Source organism: Mirounga leonina, unplaced genomic scaffold (assembly GCF_011800145.1).
Source record: "Mirounga leonina isolate KUSES-001 unplaced genomic scaffold, KU_Mleo_1.0 Mir_129, whole genome shotgun sequence".
Lineage (NCBI taxonomy): Eukaryota > Metazoa > Chordata > Mammalia > Carnivora > Phocidae > Mirounga > Mirounga leonina.
This window is the reverse complement of record NW_023270323.1, coordinates 49,183,876-49,196,179: the sequence shown is the minus strand read 5'-3', so window position 1 is coordinate 49,196,179 and position 12,304 is coordinate 49,183,876. Positions and strand designations below refer to the sequence as shown.

Genomic DNA, 12,304 nt, shown 5'->3' with positions numbered 1-12,304 from the left:
CCATCCCAGGACCCTGGGATCATGACCTGAGCCAAAGGCAGACGCTTAACGACTGAGCCACCCAGGCACCCTCGTGAAAGATTTTAAACTAATCACCATATTGTCAAAATGCACTCTGTATGCATGACTGATGGGAATATAATCTCTGTGGCCGTTGGAAAGTTATTTGGCAATATATATTTAGAGATTCTTCTTTTTTTTTTTTTTTTAAGATTTTATTTATTTGAGAGAGAGAGAATGAGAGAGAGCAAGCACATGAGAGGGGGGAGGGTCAGAGGGAGAAGCAGACTCCCTGCCGAGCAGGGAGCCGGATGCGGGACTCGATCCCGGGACTCCAGGATCATGACCTGAGCCGAAGGCAGTCGCTTAACCAACTGAGCCACCCAGGCGCCCCTATATTTAGAGATTCTTAAAGGTCAATACTCTCTACCTTTAGAAAAGCAACCTTAGGAAACAGAGATATTCACTAAATGTCTTATTAAAATGGAAAGAACTGGAGAGCTAGTGGGGAATGAAGAGAAGTCTTGAGCTCCCTCCAGAGGTCGATGTGCAAAGATTTTATATATCACTCTCAGCTGTACCTGTAAATGTGAAATAGTCTGTATTTTCTGTTTTCTAAAATAAGCTTATATTACTATTATAATCTTCCAACTCAAAAAAAAAAAAGTGAGGGAAAAAAGTAAAGTGTAAAAAATTGTATGGTTCAGATGAGAAAATGCAATTCGATATTAGCATTTTACTGTTAGTTTATCAAACCTCTAAAAAGAACACATTTCAGTGAGCTGATTCCTTATATTCTTCGTGATGAAGAACAAAGAAGTTCAAGAAAAATAAGCAGCCACCATCAATAAAACATTGTCCCATTTATTGACATTTTCCCCCTAAATATGACAGTGGTAAGAAAGCTTTTCTGAACTAAATCTTTCTTATAGATACAAAGAAGCTGTTGTGGCTTATGAGAATGCAAAACAGTGGAACAGTGTAATCCGCATCTATCTGGATCACCTCAGCAATCCTGAAAAGGCAGTCAGTATTGTCCGGGAGACCCAGTCTCTGGATGGCGCCAAAATGGTAGCCAGGTAACAGAATGCATTATTTTTGGACTTCCAAAAACTAGCCTTAAAAGAAAGCCCCCACTTCCCCTCATCAAATAAATAAATTCAAAGGGAATATTTATTCTTTTTTTTTTTTTTTAAAGATTTTATTTATTTGCGAGAGAGACAATGAGAGACAGAGAGCATGAGAGGGAGGAGGGTCAGAGGGAGAAGCAGACTCCCTGCCAAGCAGGGAGCCCGATGCGGGACTCGATCCCGGGACTCCAGGGTCATGACCTGAGCCGAAGGCAGTCGCTTAACCAACTGAGCCACCCAGGCGCCCCGAATATTTATTCTTTTTAAATTTTTTTGTTAGGTCTAAGTGCTTAAATTTAAAGTCTGTTTGTTGTGGTCAGTGTATGAGAGTATGCTTTTCAAATATAAGTATATAGCGTAGAACTGCGGTTTGCCTAATTTTTATTTTTAAATGGCTTCTCATAGTTGCAAAAAGATTTTATTGTGTAAATGACAAACTTATTTTAAACGAGTCAAGCTGATTAAAGTACTTTGTTTTAGGTTTTTTCTGCAGTTGGGTGACTACGGGTCTGCAATCCAGTTTCTTGTTATGTCCAAATGTAATCATGAAGCTTTCACACTGGCCCAGCAGCACAACAAAATGGAAATCTATGCAGACATTATTGGTAAATACCACCGTTTGCCCTAATTTCTCTTAAAGATTTGTATCATAGGTATACTTGACTCTAACGATCTAATTATCAGATTGGCACGCCCACACACCATTTATACATAGACACATGCATATCTGGATGTTACTTGTCAGACTTCAGGATTCCTACTATCTCAAAGTGAGATGAAATTATAAGACCATTTTCAAAAATTAAGGTTTTGGAGGGGGGGGGCCTTTAAAAGAGGTCAGATTTCCCAAATTCTGCTATTTGTCAACCAGTGTTAGAACAAGGTTCCAAAATGAAGGTAACAGAAAACACAAAAGAATTTTTTAAGAAATATTTTCATAAACTTTTTAAATTGTCTTATAAATTAAGATTTTATGATTATACTTTGATGAAGAGTGATATACACAAGATGTGATTTTCCAGAAGAAAGTCCAAAAGAGAATTTTATATTCTGAGAACACCTACTTATAGATTTTCTTCCCTTGTTTGCAATTATTCTTAGAAACTACTGAAATAATGTTCAGATTCTCACTTTATAAGGGCCATACATAACGTTATTTGTGGTGGTATTTTATTTTGTTTTGTTTTTAGTGTGGAAAAATATACATAACAAAAATTTACCATTTTAACCATTTTTACATGTACAGTTCAGTCATATATTAAGTACATTCGCTTTGTACAACCATCACCACCACCCATCTCCAGAACTTTTCCATCATCCTGAACTAAAACCCTGTACTCAGTAAACAGTATCTCCCCGTTTCCCTCTCCCCCAGCCCCTGGTAGCCACTGTTCTACTCTCTGTCTATATAAATTTGATTATTCATAGTGTGTCATATAAGTGGAGTCATGAAGTATTTGTCCTTTTGTGTTATTTTGGGGTTTTTTTTATTTAATTTTTTTTTTTTTTAAGTGGGCTCCATGCCCAGTGGGGCTTGAGCTCATAACCCTGAGATCAAGACCTAAGCTGAAATCAAGAGCCGACACTCAACAGACTGAGCCACCCAGGTGGCCCTGTGTTATTTTGTTTTTTAAAATTCACAAAATGACCATAAGAATTGATGGTAGGATTTATGAGAAAATTTTATTTCAGTCTTTAAGGAAACAAATAGGTAAAAGCATCTTCTAATATCTTAGAAAGCCATTCAGATAATTGGAGAAAATAAAGAGCTAAAGAAAAAAAGGAAGTATAGATAAAAGCAACATTAGAATCAGTAATATTTAACTTGACAGATGACATTTCTGTCTTAACACTGCAAATCACCATAGCACTAATGCATTGTAAGTTTTCTCATTTATAAGGATGTGGCTTATCCTGTATCGCATGCACACACGCACAGTTGCTTTTCTCCACCTTTCTGTACCCCTTCTCTCGTAAACTTCCTATGTACCTTGGGCTGGAGGGCCAGAGCTGTCGTTATACTTTGGTGCAGTAATGGGCCTCCAACTCCCCTGGGTAAATGTAAACAATGATTTGAGGTCCTTCTTCCTCTGTGCTTAACATATTTAAGCTTCAAACCTAAAGAAAAACAATAATTATCTTTAAATGACATCTATGGGCTACTTGAATGTTATCTCCTTACTTGTCTGACAAATACAGACAGTTGTCTAAACCAGGCATTGCTGAGACAGGGAGATGGATTACATTTGTATTAAGGTTGATCTATGATTGTTCTGAAACTCTAGGCACATCATGATTGCAATTATCGTCCTAGTTGTTCCTGTTGTTTCAGGAAATGAGATTGAGACTCTTAGAGATGGATAAAAGTCACAAAGGGTAATGTCAGACCACAACCTAGATTCTCACAAAGCCTCATCATTTCCTGTCCTGATTCCTATGTAAGAGTGAGAAGAAGATGGAACAGAGTTGGTATTTGGGATAATGATGGTGAATGTGTTTTGTGATGAAAACAAACACTGATGATAACACTGATATTCGCAGTTAAAAATTTTTTAATCACCTATTTTTAGATCAACTGTTTTTAGATCTTATTTTTAAGTTAACAATAAAAGGTAAACAAGTTTTGCTCAGATATTTTACTCAATGAACTTCTGTTGTAGGTTCTGAAGATACTACTAATGAAGACTATCAAAGTGTCGCCTTATATTTTGAAGGAGAAAAAAGACATTTTCAGGCTGGAAAATTCTTCTTGCTGTGTGGCCAATATTCACGTGTTAGTATTTCCCAAGAAAATATACATTGAACTCCCCAGGAATGCTTATGGGAAATATTTTTTTATTTATTTAAGTAATCTCTGTGCCCAATGTGGGGCTCAAACTCACGAGCCCAAGATCAAGAATCACATGTTCCACTGACTGAATCAGCCAGGCACCCCAGAAATATTTTAAAATATATTATGCTCCCAGATACCCAGATCTGAAGTCTGAGCTAATTTTAAATCATCCTCTCTCTTCCACAGCCAATGACATTCTTCCCTTGTAGTATCTCTGACATCTGTCCCTTTTCATTCTAACGACCATCAGCTTAATTCAAACCTGGGTCACCTATTACTAGATTATTACAATATGATTTCTATTTCCCTGTTTTTAGTTTCTGTCCCTATGACTCACCCTTCATTTTGTGCCCCAAATGGTGTGTACTTCTATTGCTAAAGCGCCCCTACAGCAGGGGTTATGGTGTTCAAGCAAGGGCCGGAACTAAGTGAAGCTGTGCATTCATTGTGTGACAAGTTGGGGACCACTGGGTAGCACCTGTTTGGTCTGGAGGAAATAGCTTCTGCTTCCAGAACATCGTTGCCTTTCAGGAGTTGGTCCTACTAGTGCCGGATCAGAGGATTTTTCATGAGAAACAGAAGTCTCGGTCTCCCAATTTTAAAATATGGGCCCAGGTATTTGTGTAATATCTCGCCCGCCAAAGAAACATGTCTGTGTGTGAACTCAGCCTTCTGGCCACCAATTTACGGTTTCTGGCCACTTAGATAAAGTCCAGACTCCTTAACTGGCACCCAAGAGAATTCCCACAAATTGACCAACAAGCCGGAACTTCCCAACCAGCTGTTGGCGTCCAGCTATTTCCATTGAAGAAACCCATATTCCCATTAGCCTTTTCCCATCCGTGTTCTCATCTAGATTCCTCTTTGCCCTCCTTCCATCTAACATGGACCTGTGCGTCTTCAAGTCCTTTTTCCTGGGTGGCACCTTCGGGATCATCCCCATGTCTAATCAACTTTTCTTCCTCACAGCACCTATGAAAACAACCGGTCATGCTGCCCATTTATCGCTTAAACTTTTATAACCTGAAATTTCTTCATAGGTGTGGTGTGATGTTGTGGCGTTAGCCAGTGAGGACTTAAAATAATTGGTTCCTTATATTATCACATTACACAGATCTCCCCAGTTAGGCTGTGCATAATACAACAAGAGGGGCCTTATCCTCTCTTTCCTGGGATTATCCCTGGCAGCCAGCACAAACCCATGTACGTAGCAGCACGGGGCAGTTCATAGCTGTTGAACGAACAAATGAATGAAAATAATTATACCTTCACAGTGAAAGAGGGCTCATTTTTCATTCTCATCTCACCAGAAGTCAGAACTAAATTCTTCAGAGGGTTCACTGGATCCTTCCATTGTTCAAACTGCACTCAGCCTTTTAAGGGTCTATTTTAAGACAATGCCTGCCCCTGGCTGAGAGGAAGATACTTTCAGGAACTATCATTACTTTGCGTGTGTGACAGCTTTGTTTTTCCCCAGTGTGAAAGTGGTCTGGAAATTTTCAGTTGCTATACAATTCTCATTTCAGGCACTTAAACATTTCCTGAAATGTCCGAGCTCAGAAGATAATGCAGCAATAGAAATGGCAATTGAAACTGTAAGTAAACTCTGTAATGAGACCTTTTGAGAATGCCAGTATTTTTTAAAACTTTTTGAAGTTTTAAAAAACATGCAAAAATAGTGTAACAAGGTCCCATGTACCTGTCGTCTGATTTTGCAGCTATCAACATATGACCAATCTTATCTTATTCATACCCCCCCTTTCCCTGTTTTATTTTAAAGCAGATCCCAAACATCATGTCATTTATTTATGGGTACAAAATCTGTATACAAAAGATAAGAACCTTTGGATTTTCTTTTAGGTGTAACTTGCATGCAGTAAAGTGCACAAATCCCAAGTGTATAACTCATTTTTTCATACATGTACGCTGGTGTAACCCCTATTGAGATCAAGATATAGAACGTTTCCAGCTCCCAGAAGCCTCTCTTATGTTGCCTCCCAGTCAGTGCCCCCAGCCAAGGGCAACCACAATTCTGACCTCTATCCTTATAGATTGATTGTATCTGTCTAGCATATAAATGGAATCATACGTATCTTGTACTATTTTGTGTCCAGTTTCTTCCAATCAACAGTAAGTCTGTTAATGCATGTGTGTTACTGCATGCAGCAATAGTTCATTCATTTTTTTTTTTAAGATTTTTTATTTATTTATTTTTGCAAGAGAGAGCATGCTTGAGCAGGGGGAGGGGCAGAGGGGGAAGCAGGCTCCCTGCTGAGCAAGGAGCCAGATGCGAGACTCCATCCCAGGACCTTGGGATCATGACCTGAGCCAAAGGCAGACGCTTAACCAACTGAGCCACCCAGGCGCCCAGCAATAGTTCATTCTTACTCGTGGCTGTGTAGTATTCTACTATATGACTGTACCACAACATTTGGGTTGTCTCCAGTTTGGGCATATTATGAATAATGTTGCCATAAATTGGTTCATGCCTTTTGATGGACGTAACACTCTTATTGGGTATATATCCAGGAGTAGAATTATTAGGTCATAAAATACACATTTTAGCAGTTGTAGGTACTGCCAAACATTTTTTTTTTCAAAGTCGTTGTACCAGTTTATACTCTACCAGCAGTGTGAAAGAATTTAGGTGCTCTCTTTACTAACACTTACCAGTCTATTTCATTGTAGCTACTCTGATAGATGTATAGTGGTATATCATTATGGTTTTAATCCATTTTTCTAAAGACTGATGATATAGAGTAACTTTTCATATGTATATTGGCCATTTGGATATCCTCTTTTGTGAAGTGCTTTTTAAATCTTTTTTCTAATTTTTAATTATATCATCTCATCTTATTACTGATTTGTAGGATTTTTTTATAATTTCTAGATACAAGTCTTTTCATCAAATATATGTATTGTGAAAATTTCTCAAGCTGTGGCTTGCCTTTTTATTCTTCATTGGTGTCTTGATGGAAAGAAATACTGAAGTTTTAATAAAATCCAGCTTTTCTCTAATGGTTAGTGTTTTTTAGTCCTATCTAAGAAATCATTGCCCATCCCATATGTTTTCTTCTAGAGATTAGATTGTTTTAACTTTCTTGTTTAGGCCTATGCCCATCCTGAATTAACTTTAGTGTATGGTGTGAGGTTGGAGTCAGGAATCTTTTTTTCCCCATGTGGATATCTGGTTGATCCAGCACCATTTATCAAAAGACCTTTTTTTCCCCAGTGAATTACCATGGAGTGTTTGTCATAGATGAAATGACCATTTTTGTGTGAGTCTGGTGTTGGATTCTATATTCTCTTCCATTGATTTGTCTCCCCTGGACCACCACCACACTGTCTTAATTGTTGTGTTATATGTATTCTTTATTATAATCTACTTTCTATCTCTGTGGATTTGCCTACTCTAGACATTTCATATAAATGGAATCATTCACAATATGTGACCTTTGTGTATGGAATCTTTCATTTAGAATGTTTTCAAGGTTCAGCTGCGTTGTAGCATGTACTAATACTTCATTCCTTTTTATGACTGAATAACATTCCATTGTTGGGCTCTGTCACATTGTGTTTATCCATTCATCAGTTGTTAGACATGTGGGTTGTTTCTCCTTTCAAGCTTTTATGAATAATGCTGCTGTTAACATTTGTGTACGAGTTTTTGTGTGGACATGTATTTTCATTTGTCTTGGGTATATATATACCTAGGAATTGCTAGGCCATATGTTAGCTCTATATTTAACGTTTTGAGGAACTGCCCAACTGTTTCCCAAAGCAGCTAAACCATTTTACATTCCCAACATTGCATTGCAATTTTTCTGTCATTTCTTGATGTTATTGGACATCTAGTTAGGATGCAAATTTCCCCATCTCCTGTATTTCCCACTAACTGGTAATTAAATCTAGAGACTTGATCAGACATAGATTTGATATTTTTAGGAGGATGACTTCATAGATGGTGCCATGTACTTCCTATTTCATCACATCAGTTGGCTCATATCTTTTTTTTTTTTTTCTCGTTAGGATTTCATTTGGGTCCATTTTGAATCTTTTTTAATTTTTTTAATTTAAATTCAGTTAATCAACGTGTAGCATATTATTAGTTTCAGAGATAGAGGTCAGTGATTCATCAGTCTTATATAATATCCAGTGGTCATTACATCACATGCCCTCCTTAATGTCCATCACCCAGTTACCCCATCCCCCTACCCACCACCCCTCCAGCAACCCTCAGTTTGTTTCCTATGATTAAGAGTCTCTTATGATTTGTCTCCCTTTTTGATTTCGTCTTGTTTTATTTTTCTCTCCCTTCCCCTATGATCCTCTGGTTTTGTTTCTTAAATTCTACATATGAGTGAGATCATATAATTGTCTTTCTCTGATTGATTTATTTTGCTTAAGTAGGCTCATATCTTAATCAGCTCAGGCTGCCATAACAAACTACCAGACTAGGTGACTTAAAAAAGAGAAATTTATTTCTCATAGTTCTGGAGGCTGAGAAGGCTAAGATCAAGGTGCCAGCCAATTTGGTTCCTGATGAGAGCTCTCTTCCAGGCTTGTAGATGGCCACCTTCTTGCTGTGTCCTCACATGGCCTTTCCAGGAGATTTCTCTCCCTTCCTCTTTTTATAACACCACTAATCCCATCATAAGGGCCCCACCCTCATGACCTCATCTAACTCTAACTACTCCCAAAGGCCCTATCCTCAAATACAATCACATCATGGGGTAGGGCTTCAACATATGAATTTGCAGGGTACATAAACATTCAGTCTATAGTAGCCCATAATTTGTCATCTCTGTTTTTATGGTGTTAAGATCGATTATTGGATGTTGAAGTGGTCAGCCTGATCCCTCCATTATAAGGTTTCCCATCAGCCTTTCACCTAATGATTTCAGCAGCCATTAATATTTATTACTTAAATCCATTATTTTATTAGGGGTTGCAAAATGATGATATTTGTCATTCCTTCTGAATTCCACATCAGCTATTTTGTTACACTAAGATAAAAGAAAAATAGGGTAAATACTTGATTTTTTTCCCCCTTTGTTTACTAGTTTTAAGAATAATGAGTTGGTTCCCTAGCATCCTCCAAAGGTGACCTCTAGAAGTGCTTTTGTTTTTTTTTTTATTTTTTCATTTTTAATATCATATTATATATATATAATAGCCAAGATATGAATTATGAGTGAATTATGAATTTGTTTTGGTTTTATTTTGTTTTAGATTCCACATATGAGTGAAATCATGTGATATCTTTCTTTCTTGAACTTGTTCCACTTAGCATAATACCCTCAAGGTCAATCCATGTTGTCACATTTGGCAAGATTTCATTCTTTTTTATGGCTGAGTAGTATTCCATTGTATATATATGCCACATCTTCATTCATCCTATCGATGGAAACTTGTTTTCATATCTTGGCTATTGTAAATGCTGCAACAAACATAAGGGAACATTTTTTTTAATTTAGTGTTTTTGTATTCTTTGGATAAATACTGAGAAGTGGAATGGCTGGGGCATATGGTAGTTCTATTCTTAATTTTTTGAGGAATCTCCATACTGTTTTCCATAGTAACTATATCAACTTAAAATCCCACCAGCAGTGTACCAGGGTTCCCTTTTCTCCACATCTTCTCCAACACTTGTTATTTCTTGTCCTTTTGATAATAACGATTCTAACAGGTGTTAGGTGATATATTATTGTGGTTTTGATTTGCATTTTCCTAATAATTAGTGGTGTGCAGTATATTTTCATGTGCCTGTTGGCGATTTGTATGTCTTTGGAGAAATATCTATTCAGATCCTCTGCCCACTTTTTAATCAGGTTGGTTTTGTTGTTGTTGAGTTATATGAATTTTTTATATATAGTTTGGATATTAACCCCTTATTGGATATATAGTTTGCAAATATCTTCTCCCATTCAGATTTCCTTTTCCTTTTGGTGATGGTTTCCTTTGCTGTGCAACTTTTTAGTTTGATATAATCCCATTTGTTTACTTTTACTTTTGTTTGCCTTGCCTTTGGAGTCAGATCTATAAAGACATCACTAAGACTGATATCAGGGAGCTTACCCTCCTATATTTTCTTTTAGGAATTTTATGGTTTCAGGTCTTGCATTCAAGTCTTTACATTTTAAGTTAATTTTTGTGGATGGTGTATCAAAGTGATCTAGTTTCATTCTTTTCAGTTTGGCTTTCCAGTTTTCCCAACTTTGTGGGGGAGTGGGGCAGGGGCTGCACCTGTCTTATTCACTTTTATTTTGTTATTATTTAATTTTTTTCTTTTTAGAGAGAGAGCACAAACAGCTGGGGGCAGAGGGAGAGGGAGAGACAGAATCCCAAGTAGGCTCCACGCTCAGCAAGGAGCCTGACATGGGGCTTGATCTCCTGACCCTGAGATCATGACCTGAGCCAAAATCTAGAGTCAGATGCTCAACCAACTGAGCTATACAGGTGCCCCTCCCAACACTTTTATTAAAAAGACTGTCCTTTCTTCATTGTGTGTTTTTGGCTCCTTTGTCATAGATTAATCATCTCTATATGTGTGGGTTTATTTCTCGGCTCTCTACTCTGTTCCATTAATCTGTGTGTTTATTTTTGTACTAATACCGTACTGTTTTGATTACTGTAGCTTTGTAGTATAATTTGAAATCAGGGAGCATGATTCCTACATGCAACTTTGTTCTTCTTAACATTGTTTTGGCTATTTGGGATCTTTTGTGGTTCCATACAAATTTTAGAATTATTCTAGTTCTGTGAAGTATGCCATTGGAGTTTTATTAGGTATCACACTATTGGAGTTTTGATAGGTATCACACTGAATCTTAGATTGCTTTGGATAATAGGGACATTTTTAACAATAGTCTTCTAATCCATGAGCATGGAATATCTTTCCTTGTATCTGTGTTTTCTTCGGTTTCTTTCATCAGTGTCTTATGGTTTTCAGTGTACAAGTCTTTCACCTTGGTTAAATTTATTGCTAGCTATTTTATTCTTTTTGATGTGATTGTAAATAGGATTCTTTTCTTGATTTCTCTTTCTAATGTTTCATTAATAGTGTATAGAAAGGTAACAAATTTTTGCATATTGATTATATATCCTGCAACATTTATTTATTAGTTCTAATGGTTTCTTGGTGGATTTATTAGGGTTTTCTATGTATAGTATCATGTCGTCTGCAAATAGTGACACTTTAACTTCTTCCTTTCCAATTTGGATGCCTTTTATTTCTTTTTCTTGCCTAATTGCTGTGGCCAGGTTCCATTTCTTGCCCCAGACGTGGAATCAGCCATTTCTCTAAGGAGTTCTGATTCCTTTTAGTGAGAAATAGTTTTAGAAACCATAATTTGGGTGCTAGGAATATTCTATTTCTAAGCTTTTTCAGTTATAAATGTTGGTGTTTTTTATTGTGACATAAAAATTAGTATTTTCTAAAAGTACCTGAATTTGAAGCTGCAGTGAAATTATTAAAGAATGGAAATTATTCTCTGGCCATCTACATAATGCCATTTTATTTTATTATAAAAATAGGTACATTCTCTGGTTTTCTCTGCATATCCACAACATTTTCTAAGACCTACTTCCTCAGAAAGCTGGACTCAAGACTTCCAGTAGCTCTCAAGAATACATTTCCCACCCTTCCTACCAAAGATGGACTGGAATTCTGGTCCCAAATTCGTAAATCCAGAAGGACTCTGATTTGGTTAGCTCAGATGTCCATTCCAAGATTAAACAACTAGTGGCCACAGGGATGGAATATCCCGCTTTGGCAAACTGGGTTAAATTCCCACCCCTTGACATTCCCACTTCTTTGGTCATAGAGAATGGTGTCCTCTGGGGCACGAAAGTCCCACTAGAACCCCATGGTTGAAATGGAAGTAGGAGCATTTCTCAGAAAAGTCAAGAGAATCAATATCAGACAAAATTCTAGATGTCCCTTGCAGCTATCAAATTTTTTCTCCTTTTATTGGTGTTCTTTAATTCTACAGTATTTACTTCTAGGTGTTATGCTATGTATTTTATAATAATAAGTTTTATTAAGTCAGGGACATGTAGCCTATAAAACCAACATATTTGTGTTTATTATCCATTACTGGGCTTACTTCATTCAAACAAGTGCATTGTGAACTTCACTACTGGATAATTTTCCTAAAGTCCAGTTTTGAATCCTTGTATTCTTCAGCTGCAGACCCTTGAGTGACTCCCCATTGCCTCACAATTTATTCCCAAGCTATCCTTCAAGAATCACAGAATCTTAGGTACCCCTGCAGTGATCCAGTCTAACCTCCTTCATTTTATTGATGAGGAAACGGAGGTCCCAGAGGATGATATGACT

General features: G+C 37.1%; 1 protein-coding gene across 1 annotated transcript in view; it reads left to right on the top strand.

Annotated features, from left to right (window-relative positions):
* WDR19 (WD repeat domain 19) overlaps positions 1 to 12,304 on the top strand; it is a 100,194-nt gene that overhangs the window by 65,046 nt on the left and 22,844 nt on the right. The window contains exons 25-28 of the mRNA XM_035005119.1: positions 933 to 1,079; positions 1,611 to 1,735; positions 3,791 to 3,903; positions 5,490 to 5,558. Coding sequence (XP_034861010.1) covers positions 933 to 1,079; positions 1,611 to 1,735; positions 3,791 to 3,903; positions 5,490 to 5,558 — 454 coding nt within the window. The remainder of the gene's footprint in view (positions 1 to 932; positions 1,080 to 1,610; positions 1,736 to 3,790; positions 3,904 to 5,489; positions 5,559 to 12,304) is intronic.